The following is a 16,808-nucleotide window of genomic DNA, read 5'->3' as shown; positions in this document are numbered from 1 at the left end:
ATGCCATCATCGACAAGCTGGTCAAGGAAAAACATGGCCAAGTTGCCCATTGACATTGTTAAAAATGAATGTTTTTTTCATTAAATTATCTTTTTTTCAAGTATTGATTGTATTTATTTATCATGAACCCGACTCCTACCTACGCTCTTAAAGCCGAGTTTGTTTATTTTTATAGGATTTTATGTAAAGTATCAAATGCACAGCGTTCCTTGTGAATCTGGAAAGCATCTTACAATTCTAAATACCGCAGTATAGCTTAGTGGCCTGCAGGCTTCATTGAAATTTTTAATGCGACCTGCACTGTCTGAAAGGTTGAAAACCCCTGCCGTAGAGCAAGGTCATAGTAAATCGCCTATTTTGTCGAATCTTCTCTTCAACTGAACGCACCAAATCGTCAGTCACTAAAGATGGTCGTCCGTCCATCATCGTGCACACCTGTCCTTCCTTCATTAAAAAGTCTTACCCATCTTCGTATCATTGAATCACTCATTGCGTGTTCTCCATAAACCTCAACAATTTGACGATGAATTTCAGTTGCTTTAATGTTTCTCGCATTCAAGAAATGGAGAACTGACCTAATTTCACATGTGGCAGGCAATTTGATTTTCTTAGACATTATAAACACACACCAAGAAGCGTATGCACTGCGAGAATGTCTGAAAATGGCACCACGGTTTGCTAAGGAATCAACAAACTCAGCAAGCATGCACACCATTGTAATCGCAGAGCTGAAGTAAAAATATTTAAAAATGGAGCTTGCTTTCTGGACGTCCCTCGTATGTCTCAATCATAATCCCCACTCCTCCTCCTGTTCATGAGGCTTTGCAATTCATATTCTCTCAATCTGTCCTTGTACTCCACATTCCAAAGATGGGTAAGACTTATCACCAAATATGTGCACAATAATCCGTATGAGGCCTGATCAAGGCATTATACAATGGAATCATAATCTCTTTATTTCTGCATGCATTGCCATTATCCCATGTTACATCTTCACAACTTGTGCAATGTGGCCCTTGAATTTCAGGGGCCACATTGTACATTTCTTTATCCCTTTGGAACCCAGGAGACCAAAATAAAATTATTTTTTAGATCTGCAGTTTATTTTATATGTAGATATGGAATGAAGGCATGAATGGTAACCTTGTCCATTTTCAGAATATCAGTTCACTGGTCTCTTTTGGAAAATGGGCATTACCATTCATGCCATCAATCAATATCTGCATACAGAAAACAGAAAGAAAATTAATTGCATTTTCTAGAGGCAGCAAGAATATTTATACACATCCACACATTGTGGAAAGCTATATATTTTCTTTGCAACAGTCATCATAAAAAATGCATAAAATTTTGGTTTTAAGTTCATTATTTATAATATTAAAGTTAGTTCTTTCAATACATGAAATTTATTAAAATTAACTAATTCAAATAAGTAAATCGAATAAATAACTTGAGAATTTTTGAAAATTATCATATTAGAGAACTTTATAGCTTCATCTTATTTTACTCAAATTTATGACAAACCTCAGAAAGCAGTTTATATATGGGACTTGATGAGCTGTCCTAAGACTTCGGAGATCTAAAGTAAAGAGAAAATTATGGGGAGAGTACATTGGTTGTGAAGTGTTTGTAGCTGATGCAGAACTGCTTGTAATGGTTTCGTGATTAGGAGATACAGTAGGAATTACTGGAGTTTCTGGTATGGAAGTTGGATTACTGTGATTATTTATAATTTCTGAAATATAAAAGATAAAAAAGTCAGACATTTTATAAACACAACAGTTTTTTTTTAACTATACATATACATATTTAAATATCTTTTCTTTTTGTTATGTTCCTTAGAGAATTTAAAATATGAGCAGCATTCTGAAACATACACAGACGTTTAATTAAGAATTAATACAATGAAACACTTACATTAGAATTTTAACTGCATAAAATTTTCACTCTGCTATCAAGAGCATCTTCAGTATGAATTCAACAATTAAACAATGAGAACATATCAGCTGTGAACAGAGTAGCATGGTCCAAAGCAATATTTTCTATACACATTATAAAAAATATAAATAAATAACCTAACCTAACCCACGAGTTGCCCCAGCTTGCACTACCCTTTGGGATCAGTGCTGCAGTATCCAGGTATTTGCTTACGCTTGGAATCGCCGAACTTTATATAGTTTCTACTATATTCGGCATGAAACTCTTTGAGTTTCTTATTCGGCTAAGAAACTATATGGGATGTAATATCCCTTAACTTAAACAAGTTATATGTCGCCGAATTGAAGCCTTTGGCTCTTCACATATCTAATAAATAAATAAAATAACTGAGGAGGTTGTGTGGAAAAGAACAATTTTTCATAAAATGGATACTTTCAATACATTATAGCTATTCATTGGAGCAATGTAGCAGAATTTCAGAGCTTCCTTTAAATAACTGCTCCATAAGAAAACAGATTTTATCAGATTGCCCCCAGAGTAATGTTTTTATACTGTACTTGTTCAGATGTGTTTTAGCTTGTCTAAACATGAATTTTTAGAGCTTTATAAGTACTGCCAAGCTGAGGTGGCCTCATTCTGAGGAATTTCACCATGCAAGAACATCATGCATAAGTTATTGTTTAAATAACCTTTATTACTATGGAGGTCACTGAAAAGCACATTAGACACATCATTTTATTAGTTCAAAAAAAGGCAACAATGCTGCTAACACTGTAAAAAATGTGCAAGAAGTGTATGGAGACAATGCCTTGAATGTGCAAAAGTGCCAAAAATTTTGACAAGGGGGACTTTAGCTTGAAATATTCTCCTCGCTCTGGGTACCTTGTCTCTCTTGATAATCATATGCTGGAAGCTACTATTGCAAGAAATGCCAATGCTTTTGCTAAATGTTGAAGATTTAGCAAAAGATCTTAATTCATCATCATCGACTATCTATCGCCATTTGCAAGAACTTGGAATAGTGTCTAAGCTCGGCAAGTGGGTTCCTCACAAACTAATGAACAACAAAGAGAGTGCATCAATATCAACACATCTTCATTCTCAAGAGGTTCAATCTCTGTTTTTGAGGAAAAGTGGATACTTTACAAGAATATTAAACACCAAAGGCAGTGGAAATAGGGAAATAAGTTCAATCTCAGCCAAAACAAGATCTTCATCCTCAGAAAGTTTTGTTAAGCATGTGGTGGGGATATGGCTGGTATTATACACTTTGACCGCTTGCCACAAAACCAAACAATCACAGCTGAAGTATACTGTGAAACAACTCAATTGAATGAATGAAAAACTGAAAGAAAAAAGGTATTCTCTGGTCAATCAAAAGGGTGTTTTTTTTTCACCATGATAATGTATGCCCTCATAGTATAAGAATCACCTGTACGAAGATTGAGCAACTCAGTTGGGAAAAGCTTCCACATCCTCCGTATTCTCTTGATCTTGCACTTTCAGAGATTACTACTTATTTTGAAGTTTGCAACATTTCATTAATAAAAAACAATTCGAAACATTAGGGGCACTGAAAACTTCTTTGCCTCCAAACCTCTTGAATTCTATAGAAATGGCATTATGAAGCTTTCATGATGTTGGAAAAGCATTATTGATTCAAATGGAGAATATATACTTGATTAAATTAGTAAGTGATTTATCTTTTATATCCTTTCAAAATTTAATACTAAAAATGACATTACTTTTGGGATGACCTGATATGTATGACTTCAGTCTTTTTCCAAAGAATCCTATGTTTGGAGGAGATGGCATATTCACAAGTTCCGATTGTTCTCACTCACAGAGTTGAATATAGTCTAGATGTTCATTGCAGCAAAGAGCTGCAGATCTGCCAATCTGGACAAAGTATAATAAAAATAAACAGCAGGTGCAAGAAATTTTATGGACACCAACATACACAAGTTTCAACTTTTATTGAGGTCTCACTAGTGAGAACCAAATTCAAGAAAATACCAAGGTTAAATTAATTCATAGACATTCATAGTTCATGGACAGGAAAGAGCAGTGCACAACTGCTCAGATTAGCACAAGAGCGCAGTTTGTTCGCCAAGATGGTCGCTGACCTTCGATAGAAGATAGCACAATAATAAGAAGAAATTAATTCAGGACTTGAAAGGTCAAAACTGATCTGAGTAGTGAGACTTCCCATAATGATTTTGCATTATGGGATACTACTGAAATTGATGCAAAGTCAACAGCCAATATATATATACAGGTAGACTAGTCATGAAGTTATTACAAGCTTATGCCTACCATCTGGATATAAGATTAAAACAAAAACATAATTTCTTGTCAAGTATAATATACATTACAGCCAAGTGGGAAAACTTTCCATAACTATCATGGTCTACCCATTCCCCATGTTTAACTTAACTGTAACAGTATTATAAAATGTAAGCAAGTTGTTCAAAACATGACCTTCCCTCAGTGTACCCATGCTGTTCTTTGCAAAGTGTATATTCTCTGTCAACCATTTCTGAATGCAAGCTCTCGCCAACCGTTTCCAAAATCTTCATCATTACTCCCAAGAAATTGACAAGTCCATACTTAAACATATCAGTCTTTGCACAATTCTTGTGAAATAAAGTTTAAAAAATTAACATGATAACACCAGGAAAAAGAGTGAATAAAATAACATCAGGCAGTTTGAATACAAATTAGAACATGAACAACAAGCTGAGTGATGTTATACATAGAACAAACCATCCATATGTTCACTGGGCATCCACAGATGCTGTATGGTCACTCCGATGCTCGGTGATGTGCCACACCAGGCCTTGCCATATAGTCCTGTTGTAGGCTTTTCTGACAGCTTCAACTCTCTGAAGATCAGTCCACACACACCAGCCAACCATCTATCCATCTCATTGATGGTCTACCCTTTCCTCTTTTTCCAGGAACTTTATCTTCTATTACTGTTCTGAGAAGTTCTCCTTCCATCATTTCAATGTGTCCAAAATATTTTAACTTTCTTCTGTCAATATCCTTACAGAGCCTTAAAGTTCTATTGATCTTTTCTAACACCCATTCATTTGTACGTCTTTCAATATATGATATCCTCAACAGCCTTCTGTAACACCACATCTCAAAAGCAGCTATTCTTTTCTTATGTGACTTCTTTAGGTTCCAAGTATCACATCCATAAGTTGCTGTTGGAAAAACAACTGCATCCAAAATCCTCAACTTTGTTCCCATGGAGATAGATCCATTCTTCCAGATAGATCCATTCTGTCTCTGACTAATCTTGACTCGTCCCACTTAGACGAGTCAAGAGTGGAAGAGGACAGAGAGAAGCCAAGAGAGTTGTTGCACAGGCAAAGGTCATGACATATCAAGACCTTTATGATCAATTAGAAACAAAGGAAAGACAGAGAAAGATTTATCGATTGGCAAAATGTAGAAATAAGGCATCAAAGGACATTGTACAAGTGAGGCAGATCAAAGACTGTGAAGGAAGGGGATTAAGGAAGGATGTGGATATAAGAAACAGATGGAGAATATACTTTGAAGGGCTTTTGAATGAAGAAAATGCAAGGATTCACAGAGAAGATGGGAAGCATTATGAGGGGATGGTGAGAAACATTAATAGAGTGGAAGTGAAGGAGGCCATAAAGAGGATGAAGAATGAAAAATCAGTGGGCCCTGACAGGATCCCAGTGGAGGCATGGAAGGCACTGGGGAAAGAGGGAACTGACCTGCTGTGGGACTTGTTAATAAAAGTTTGTCAACAGGAAAATATACCCAAGGAATGGAGGGACAGTACTCTTGTCCCATCTACAAGAGTAAAGGGGATACACAAGATTGCAATTTGAAGACAAATTGCAATCTTGTGCATCGACGACAGATGATGGAAAAGTTTCGAGAGAAGCAACGGGAGCTACACTTGGTATTTATTGATCTGGAGAAAGCATATGATAGAGTGCCAAGGCAAGAAGTCAGGAGGTATTTGAGGGAGAAGGTGGTGCTGGAGAAATTGGTCACACTGGTGCAGGAGATGTACAGAAATGTGAAGACAAGAGTTCGGACCTGACTGGGAGAGACAGAAAGTTTTCCAGTGACAGTTGGCTTGCTTCAAGGGTTAGCATTAAGTCCGTTCTTGTTTAATATTGTGATGGAGGTGGTGAGAGAAGACGCGCCTTGGACTATGTTGTATGCAGATGACATCGTGCTGTGTGCAGAATCAAGAGAAGAAGTGGGCTAAACTGAAAGTTGAAGGAAAGTACTGGAAGAGAGAGGTATGAGACTGAGCAGAAGTAAGACAGAGTATATGTGTTGCAAAGCGGATGGCAGCCAGGAGACAGATCTGGAGCTGGAAGGAAATGTCATCAAGAAGGTCAGTGACTTTAGATACTTAGTCACTGACCTTCTAGATGACATTTCCTTCTCATGATTCCCACTTCCTTCTCAGCCTCACCATCCTCTTTCAACAATGAAAGAGGATGGTGAGGCTGAGAAGGAAGTGGGAATCATGATACAAACAGGATTGAGCAACTGGAGAGAGAGATGGCTGGAGTGCTATGTGATAAGAGGGTGCCGATCAATCTAAATGGCAAAATCTAAAGGACAGTAGTGAGACCAGCTATGACGCAGGCTATGGAAACTGTGGCCCCTGAGGAAAAACAACATCAGCAGGTCGGAGGTAGCAGAGATGAGAATGCTTAGGTGGATGTGCGGTGTGACCAGAAAGGATCGTCTAAGAAATGACTAAGTAAGGGGAACGGTGAAAGTTACGGACTTAGGAACAAAGATATAGGAGGCACGGTTGAGATGGTTTGGCCATGTGATAAGGAGGGAGGAAGAGCATGTGGGAAGAAAGGTCATGCAGATGGATGTGCAGGGGAGGAGGAAGTGCGGGCGGCCAAAGAAGAAATGGAGGGAGATGGTGAAGGAGGACTTGAGGATGAAGAACTTGGATGTGGCTACAGCCCAAGACAGGAGGTTGTGGAGAAGACTCACTATAAACAGCGACCCTACTTAAGTGGGAAAAGCTGCAGAAGAAGACAAGTCTCTGATTGTTTTAGCCATTCCTAATTTCCTCCTGATGCCTTCTGAACAGCAATTCTTCCCATTAATAATGGATCTCAGGTACTCAAACTTCTGCCTTCCTCAATTCTTTCTCCATTAAGGTACACTTGTTTCTGAAGCGCTTCTCTGTTTGTATTTCCTTTGAGAACCATAATCTTTGTCTTGATAGGATTGAGTTGAAGTCCTTTGTTATTACTGATCTTGTTAACTTTATTAAGAATTTGTCCTAGTTCTTCCTTGTCATCACAGAGGAGTACAGTATCATCAGCATACCTCAGATTACTGATTGATCCCACCTATCCTAATTCCTGTCTTGAGCTTATCCAATGCTTCATGCATGATGTTCTCTGCATATATACTGAACAAGTGAGGAGAAAGTAAACATCCTTATCTAACTCCTTTTCCAACCTGAAGTTAATCAGTCAATCCAACACCTGTTCTTGCCATGGCTTCTTGCTCCCTGTATAAGTTGGCTATCAACCTGATAGTGTTTTGAGGAAAAACCATTCTTTTCATTACTCATAGAACAATGCAAACTGATAACAGAGAAAACATTGTTAATGATGAATGATTAAACTAAGACTCTCCCATATCTCTGATAGTGAGAGGTAGTCATTTTGAATTAGGTTTGGATGATAGAGTAAGGTTTTGGTACTTTCTTTAAACAAACATTTTAAATTATGGTGGCTCTTACTGTTTTAAATAATCCATTGTTTATATTCTATCTTGTATTTATATTATGATAGCACTGGTAGTGTACGCCCACAGATGTGAAACCCTTCGACACTTCTACGCATGTCAGAAGGAGAATCCACTCCAATATTAGGGTAATCAATGCGTTTCGTGGGATGAGTGTTTATAATTATACGTCAGAAAATTAGCTTTTCTTTTATGAAAATTCTAGTTCTTAAGGTGGTAACTATTTGGCTTGTACAACAGTTGTAAAATTTACATATAAAGCACGTGATTTTGTGCTTTATATGTAAATAAAGCAATTTATTTACATATACGTACACCTTTATTTCTTTCTCCCATTCAGCATGAATTGACTATTCTTGGCACATTGCCAAGCTCGGTTCTATGAAGTGTGGAGATACAACATTGTCCTGTAATTTTCAGGTTGAATATTTGGCTATTAAATATATTTAATAGATAACAAAGAAAATTTTTTGAAGCCAAGACCAAATTTAAAACCTAGGTTTAAAAAAAATGCCAGAACACAATACATATGATATACAGGGTGTTCGGGATAAATTTGACATATTTATAATTAATTATATTTTTCCGTAAGTTACATGTATTAACACACACTTCTCTTCATTTAAAAGTTTGGACCCTTCTTCATTCATATACAAGATGTCAGAAAGGATGGATAGCTGGAACCCACCTGAATCATGGAAGAGAATAACTTGTATCATGATGATTCGTGCCCGCCATCAAAATAAGGATATTACGACTGCTGCCCAATGCTCCCTGAATACAGTAAAAACAATCAGGCATGAACTAGAGACTTGCAATGGTGACTACGAGGATGTAGCAAGAAGAAAGATCCCTAGCAGACGATCTGATTGCGTTCGTACAGCAGAATTCCTCGCAAATCTGCAGGAACAGGTGTTGAAGAACCCTGGCATTGGAATTCGGGCTTTGTTCGTGGAGTTGCTAACTGTAGTCAAGCCCTGGATAACAAGGGTAGCCAATGGTAGGCCGTATGTATGGCAGCAGGATTCGGCCCCTTGCCACACCTCTGGGAAAAGTCAAAAATGGTTGTCTGAAAATTTCTACGACTTCACCAGTCCAAATCTTTGGCCTCCAAACTCCCCAGACCTTAACCCCATGGATTATTTTGTATGGGGCGCAGTTGAAAAAGACACCAATCGCACTTCCAGTAATACAAAAGCCCAGTTAGTGGATAAAATTAAAACAGTTTTTGCGGCCCTTCCCAGGAAGACTGTAGCATCAGCTTGTTCGAGGTTCCGAAGCAGAATTGAAGCTGTGATCGATGCTAATGGTGGTTATTTTGAGTAAATCTTGTTGATAGTATTGTAATTAACTCTGCCTGTAATGTTTTTTTGTCAATTCATTAAATTTAATAGATACAAAGAAGATTTTCTTTTTCCTTACGAAACTGTCAAATTTATCCCGAACACCCTGTACTTAGAGAAAATTCCACTAAAAAAATTAAAATAAAAGCATTACAACAAATAAATAAATTCATCAAGCATACAAAGACAATGGTAACTAAGATAAGAAGGGCATTTTTTTTTAGTAAAGTTAAGAAACATGCCATGCATGGTATGTTCTAGAAGATTTTCTAGCACATCTGAACTATATATATATATCCAAATATACAGATAACTTTAGGACTTCAGACTTTAAGCAATTTTTCAGCTTTTGTTGGCCACTATCCATACTGGTGTGTTGTAATTTATATGTATACTTATAAGTAATTTTTGTGTGAACATGTTGCTCTTCAGCTTAATTTAATTTTATAACCAAATAGATCAGCGCTTCCAAACTGTGAGCCGCAGCCCCCTTGGGGGGGGGGGGCATTAGTTTTGTTGAGGGGGGGGACATGAAATAATGAAAACAAATTTAAAATGTTTTAAGACTAAGTGTGCCATGTCAAATGTGTATGCTAAAAATGTCATATTTGATTTTTGCGATATTCGCTGTGTATTTGATTGAATATAAATACAATAAATATTATAATAATAAGTTTGTAATACAATTTTTTTTTTTAGATGGGGCCGTGAAATATTTTAATTTTTCCAAGGGGGCCTTCACATCCATAAGTTTGGGAAGCACTGTAATAGATAATAATACAGGTATCCCTTGATTCACGCGGTTAATTAATCCCTCGATGTTACCGCGTATATCAAAATCGCGTTAATCAAATCTAACAATCAACAGTAAAAATTACAATTCGTCCATGATCGGTTACTTATTAATAATTCGTTTTATATGATACCTTTTAGGAAAGATAAAAAATTAATGCAAAGTAAATGTTTAATAAATACTTGTACCTACATTATTTACTGCAATTTGTTTATCAAAAGAAGTTATCAAGAGTCGAGGGATTAATTAACGCGGTTAATTAATCCCTCGATGTTACCGCGTATATCAAAATCGCGTTAATCAAATCTAACAATCAACAGTAAAAATTACAATTCGTCCATGATCGGTTACTTATTAATAATTCGTTTTATATGATACCTTTTAGGAAAGATAAAAAATTAATGCAAAGTAAATGTTTAATAAATACTTGTACCTACATTATTTACTGCAATTTGTTTATCAAAAGAAGTTATCAAGAGTCGTTTGAACAGTTTTAGGTTTTTTCTTATTGGCATAAATTCTACGATAACGAGCAAAATGACTCTCAGGACCTCGGTAAACAAGCAATGAAGCATAAAGAAAAAACACTGCAAATATAACACATGATGGTACAAATTAAGTTAATATTGACTCCAACATTATTTCATAACCGAATATAGAAATTACAATAGTTTCGTGCCGAAGATATAGAAACTAAACTAAAAGTTTCGGCGGATGCAAGCATAAGCAACCTTATGGGAAACTCGTAGTAAAGGTGGGGTAAGCTCCAGATCACTTTCCTTAGTATTTTCCATAATGTAAGGCACATCTCCCAGAGGATATGTATGATAAATAAGCCTTTGGCTCTCTATTTCAGTAATACATGATGGTTTATTTATTTTCAGTTACAATCTCAAAATTATTGAACAAAGAATTAAAAGAAACTAAACCATGCAATACTGACATCGGAGGTTGCGGTATCTCTCAGATACAATTTACCGTCAAATATCACAAACCTTTACATGACATGTGTTAAAATAAACTGACAGCAAAAAAAAACAGTGCGGAATATCATTCATAACATATGAATGCACAGCACACCTCCAAGCTATACACTGAATTGTGTAAGAATATTTATATTAAACATTTTGTACGTATCTATCAGATCAGCTGCGAGCTCTGCAGGGTTAAAGGCACATTAATCAAAACTCTTGCTGAGTATATCAAGGGATTGCCGCAATTGATTTTGCCACATTAATCAAATCCTGCTTAAGCAAAACCGCATTAAGCAAGGGATACCTGTAATAACAGGATGTAGTAAGGTTTTTTTTCTTTTCACCAGAGGTCAGGCCAATAGTTTTAATGGTTGATCAGTAACTTTAGCATACCATGTAGATTGTAGTGCAGCTTGTTTCTTTGTATATATATGTGTATACTCCAGATAATGACCTTAATGTGAAAGTCGAAATGTTGAGTGCTTATTTTGGTTTATATTAAACTAAAGTTTTATCTAACAAGGTAATTGTTTCCATAATTCTCATGATATATTCTGATCACTGTGTAAGCATGATGGGAAAAGAAATATACAGGTAACATGAGCTGGCAAAGTATTTCAGGAAGTAAGAGATGGCAATGATAGGCCATTTCACTGCATAGGAAACAATGGGAAAGAGACTGGTTGATATATTTTTTTTAATCTGGATGTAGATGCATCTTTAATATACTCAAGCTCGTTCTGATATTAAAGTATATTAAAATGTGAGAAATTTTTTTGTATATACTAATTTCAGAAAATACTGTTTTGTGACTTACTGAATCCTTTTTGCATATGCCTCTATATACTTGAACAAAATGATGACTATATATATATATATATTGTCCACACAGCATATACAAATGAGGAATGCTATCCAACTTACCTCCATTTAATGAACTGGATGTCCCTTCTGAGACAGCCTTATTATTTGCCCTCTCTTTAACGTCCATATTTTGATCTTTACTTAATTTCAGAGGTGGTGAATGAACAGAATCAACATGATTTTCCTTTTCTTTCCCCTTGTTATTTACTTTACTTTTTGTTATATTTTCAGCCTGTCCATCAGAAATCTTAACATCTTCTATAGTAAGCATATCATCCATCTGGGGAGAGGAAAAAAAAACTTTATTCAAATGATTTAAAAAAAATAAATTTGATGCTAAACAGCTTTTCTAACAGATTTCCTTCAATCTTCTTTGTTAAGCAGTGGCTATAAAAAACCTCATTTGTTCTGGAATAAGATAATACTCAGTAGTAATGCAATGATTAGTGACATTTGATATGTCAAGAGGAATGTGAAATGGAATAATAAAATCACAAAATGACACAAATTTATACCAAATAATCAGCATATTGCTTGACAGAATCTACTGTTATAAATGAGTGGGAAAGGTGCTTACTTTCCTCTAAAAGTTTTTGCCCTACTGAGGGTTCTCGTTCTGAATGCATGGCACATTTTAGTACTTATGGCAAAACATTAGATAGTGAAGAAATTCCTGTTGCTGATTAGATTGTATTGTGTGTGGGTGAACATTGTAACAGACTCTGGTCGTCATCCAATGAACCATATATGAAAGCAGGTGATAACATATTCTACAAGTTCAGACCATTCTATTAGAGCAATCAATGTAATTTTTGCAGTCTTTATTTAAAAAAAAAAAAAAGTTTTTTTTTTTTTTTTTTTTTTTTTTGCAAAAGTAAAATCAATCACAAGTGCAAGAGATTTGATAAAACACCAGGAATGCCAATGGGAGAAACTCCATACTTCTATATGTGAGCATTTCTGATCAAATATCATCTATTCCAGCTGCCTTTCCACATTTTAGTCTTTTGATAGTTTTTTCTACTTGAAGTATTGATATGTACTCCTGATTGCATTCCACTTGAATACTTTCAACTAAGCTTCTGTCACTGCTTGTTTCATTTCACAATTTTTCAAAGTAATTACATTAGACATGTCTTTAGTTTCAGTTTTTATGTCACCTTTCTCATCTTTGATTTCTTTTACTCTACTCTTTCTTCCATTTCTAAGCTTTTTTTCAATAGCAGCCAGAACATTTTGCCATCTTTTTGATATTTATATTCTATACGATTTGTTTAGCTTTCTTACATTTATCTCTGTGTATTCTCTTAGGACATCTACTGAAACACCTGCTAGGAATCGATATGCTTTCTTTTCCAGGACTGCCTCTTTAACTTTTGATGTACTATGAAGTTCTGATTTTTTTATTCTTGAAAGCAACTTACAACTTCATCATATGGCTCCCCAGCTGAATCAATTAACGTTTTCTTCAGAGTTTGCCAGTGATATGAAAGCTTTGGTTCTTGTTTTCAAGTCATTTTATTTTATTTTTTCTCTTAAATACTTGAATTTAAGAGAAAATTAGAATTGAAATGAGTCTACAGTTAACCTGTAAAAGCTGTTCAACTTTATATTTTTTAAAACTATCTTACACATTTTTCATTTTAATATGATATTCATTTTCATCCTACTTAAACGTAAGTGATTTATCAAAATCATTAATATTTAACAAATTATTACCATTTATGTCCAGATGATACTACTTCTTCCAGTTTAACTTCTAATTCCATTGATACTTTTTATGCTTATGGTGCTTATTTTCAATACAGCTGATGTTGAATTTCTTCCAGTAGCTGAATTTTCACTGTTTGCCTGTTCCCTGACAAAAACAGTGAGCCTACTTTAACAGGGAATTATTCCAACCAGCATGAAATTTCATCATGCTGTATATCATTTGCTTCTAGTTTAAACCAATACAGAATACAATCTAATCAGCTAAATCCGAAATTGCACAGACAAGTAGCAAAATGGTGCATTACTAGGGCTTGAAAATTTTTGTGCTGGCTCATCAGGCAGACTGCTTGGTTGGTTGATTTGGATTTGTGGCCAAAGCAAACTCAGGATATGAGACCAGCATATTATGTATGTTAATTTGTGTGTGTGTGTGTGTGTGTGTGTGTTCTAATAGTGGTATGCCAGTTTCACAGGATGAAATACCCAAGTTTCCAGGAGGAAAAACCCTTACACCTCTGTATAAGACCCACTAACTCACCTTCAGCTAAAAAGCCCTGATAAAGGTTTTCTGAGCAAGTCCTAGACAGAATTTGAACTTAGGTAATTTCAACCAAAGGGCACTGTCAAGACTGACTGAACTATGGAGGCTTACCAGTCAGGTAAATACCTCACTAGTCAGATAGATATACTCTACTGCACTTGCCTAATATATCATTGTCAAGTGTTTAATCCAGGATCTGGTCAATATAAATGATTTTTTTAATACTGTAGTTAATTTTTACATTGTATAACTTATAGTGTTGAAGCAAATATGCTAACTACTTATATATTAGGATGTTTATCAATCTATAAAGAAAATAATTATGTATAAGTGACACAAGACCATTTATTATTTTTTTTAGATTAATGATAATATTTTTTGCTATGTTTTCATTTCTAACACATCACTTTTATGGAAAAAAAAAATCAAATTATTCTCTACTGTTATAAACAAACATTGAAAACATTCTGTATCATAAAAACTCTCAATAATGAAACCATTAGGTCTGGACATAACTTCGTTATTGCATTTCTTAATTCTGATTGGCTCTGAAACATTGCAAGATGGACAGAGTCAGTGATGTCACATGACATGGTGGCAACTAGAACACAATTGAAAAACGTTTATTTTCCCAGAATATTTCTTCATACTGATTCTAACCTAAATGTTTTTCAATTGTATTCTGAGTTATTTCTCAACTTTCCAAGTTTAATACCTAATACCTTTAATACCTACTATTAATGTTCAAATTCTGCATATTTCATCACTGGATAAGAAATAAGCTAATTATTGATGTCTGTTGGATATCTAGTTTAGGTTGCAATGTTGCAAGTAATTTGTTACCTTATGGTATTATTGAGCACCCTCTAAAGAAAAAATGATGTGAGCGTATTATATCCTCTCAGTGGTCGTATTCCATTACAATAATATTACTGACTTGCATTACCCAATAGATGCATAGATATGCTAAACACATATGCTAAACAAAGAAACTATTTATAACATAAAATATGAAACTGAAGTGGGATTATGTAAATAAAACTGATGATTAAAACGAAATTCCTCTTCTCCTTTATTTATTTAGTTATTTTTAACTCATCAATCAATGAGTAAATTTTCATCCATCACAAACAAGCTGACTAGTATTTTTCAAACTCTGTGTATCACCATATTTTTAAAAATGCTCTGTGTCAAAAATAGTTGCATAATCTTTGGTTGGTTTTCAAGTAAATTAAAACAGACAATTTACAGTATTGTTTTAATCCTATACTCAAGTGTAATATGCACATGAAATATATTCATGACTAGTTTGTTTGCTTATGCTTGAGTACAGGGATTAAACCAACAATATAATTTCTTGTCTATTATAATCAACTTAATATCCATAAAAAAACTTTCTTCGACTATCTCTGATTCAGAGCATCTCTGATTTCAAATGCAGATCTTGCTGAGAACTTTTCAGACCATCCTCGTAAATGTACATGCATTTATGAGGACAGTCTGAAAAGTTCTCAGCCTCAACCATAACCACAGTTGGTACATCTGTCTGAAGCAAATGTGTTGTCTGTATCCCTTGAAATGGATAAAATTCAGTATCATGCAGTTATAAAATCCTTGTAAAAGAAGGTTTAATGGCAAAAGAAATTCATTCAAAGTTCATAAACGTTTTTGGGCACTCTTCTCCTTCATTTTCGACAATTAAGAAATGGGCTGCCGAGTTTAAACAAGACAGTACCAGCCCTGAAGATCATCCACGTGAAGGATGCCCAAAAAGTGTAACAACACCAGAAATCATTCATCAAGTACATGATATGGTACTGGATGATAGGCGAGTCAAAGTGCGTGAAATTGCCGAGACTATAGACATTTCAAAAGAACGTGTAGGATATATTATGCATGAAGAATTGCAAATTAAAAAGCTTTGCAAAAGATGGGTGCCATGCTTGCTCAAAGCAGATCAAAAATGCACTCGCATGAAAATCTCTGAACAGTGCTAGGAGCATTTTAACAAGAATAAAAAACTGATTTTGTGGGTCGATTTATTACTATGGATGAGATTTGGATTTACCATTGCACACCAGAATCCAAACAGCAGTCAAAACAGTGGACAGAAGCCGGCTGTTCAGCACCAAAGAAGACAGTAGGTTCTATCAGGAAAGCAGGAAAGGTCATAGCATTGGTGTTTTGAGATGCTAAAGGCATTTTGTTTATTAATTATCTTGAAAAGGGTAAAACAATAACTGGAGAATATTATTTTAATCTTTTAACTGGACTAGACAAAAAAATTCTTGAGAAAAGACTCAGTTTGCAGAAGAAAAAAATCATCTTTCATCAGGACGATGCACCTGCCCACAAAGGTGTTTTCGCAATGGGAAAATTAAGGGATCTACACTATGAATTGTTGGAACATCCACACTATTCCCCAGATTTGGCACCTTCTGACTTCAATCTCTTCCCAAAACTAAAACTCTTCCTCCCTAGTCATCATATTTCTTCAAATCAAAAAGTGATTGCAGCTGTAGAGGAGTATTTTGCAGATCTTGCTGAGAACCACTACAGGGACGGGATAATAGCAGTGGAGCATTGCAGGAATAAATGTATTAATCTTAAGGGAGATTATGTTGAAAAATAAACATAATTTCGAAATTATAAATTCGTTTTTTCATTGTTAGTCTGAGAATTTTTCAGACCACCCTCATAGCTCACATGTTTTCATCATCATCATCATCATCAAATTCCTGTCATGTACCCTCAAGGGGTGTACAGGATATGATAATACTACATGAAAAAATTACATCATTACTAACTTCCTATCTACAATTTTCCTCCAAATCAGTCTGTTACTTGTCAAGACT

The 16,808-nt window shown here is 35.2% G+C and overlaps 1 protein-coding gene across 1 annotated transcript in view; it reads right to left on the bottom strand.

Moving 5' to 3' along the window:
- The window catches only part of LOC150107721 (centrosomal protein of 120 kDa-like), a 284,452-nt gene that overhangs the window by 166,823 nt on the left and 100,821 nt on the right, over nt 1-16,808 (bottom strand). The window contains exons 6-7 of the mRNA XM_090392176.1: nt 11,760-11,979; nt 1,525-1,735 (exon numbers count right to left, since the gene is read on the bottom strand). Of these exons, the coding sequence (XP_090248302.1) occupies nt 1,525-1,735; nt 11,760-11,979 (431 nt within the window). The remainder of the gene's footprint in view (nt 1-1,524; nt 1,736-11,759; nt 11,980-16,808) is intronic.

The sequence above is a fragment of the Typopeltis vanoorti genome, chromosome 4 (assembly GCF_054136105.1).
Source record: "Typopeltis vanoorti isolate ZY-2024b chromosome 4, IOZ_Tvanoo_1.0, whole genome shotgun sequence".
In the NCBI taxonomy this organism is placed as follows: domain Eukaryota; kingdom Metazoa; phylum Arthropoda; class Arachnida; order Uropygi; family Thelyphonidae; genus Typopeltis; species Typopeltis vanoorti.
Note: the sequence above shows the minus strand (reverse complement) of the source record. Positions and strands in the feature narration are given on the sequence as shown.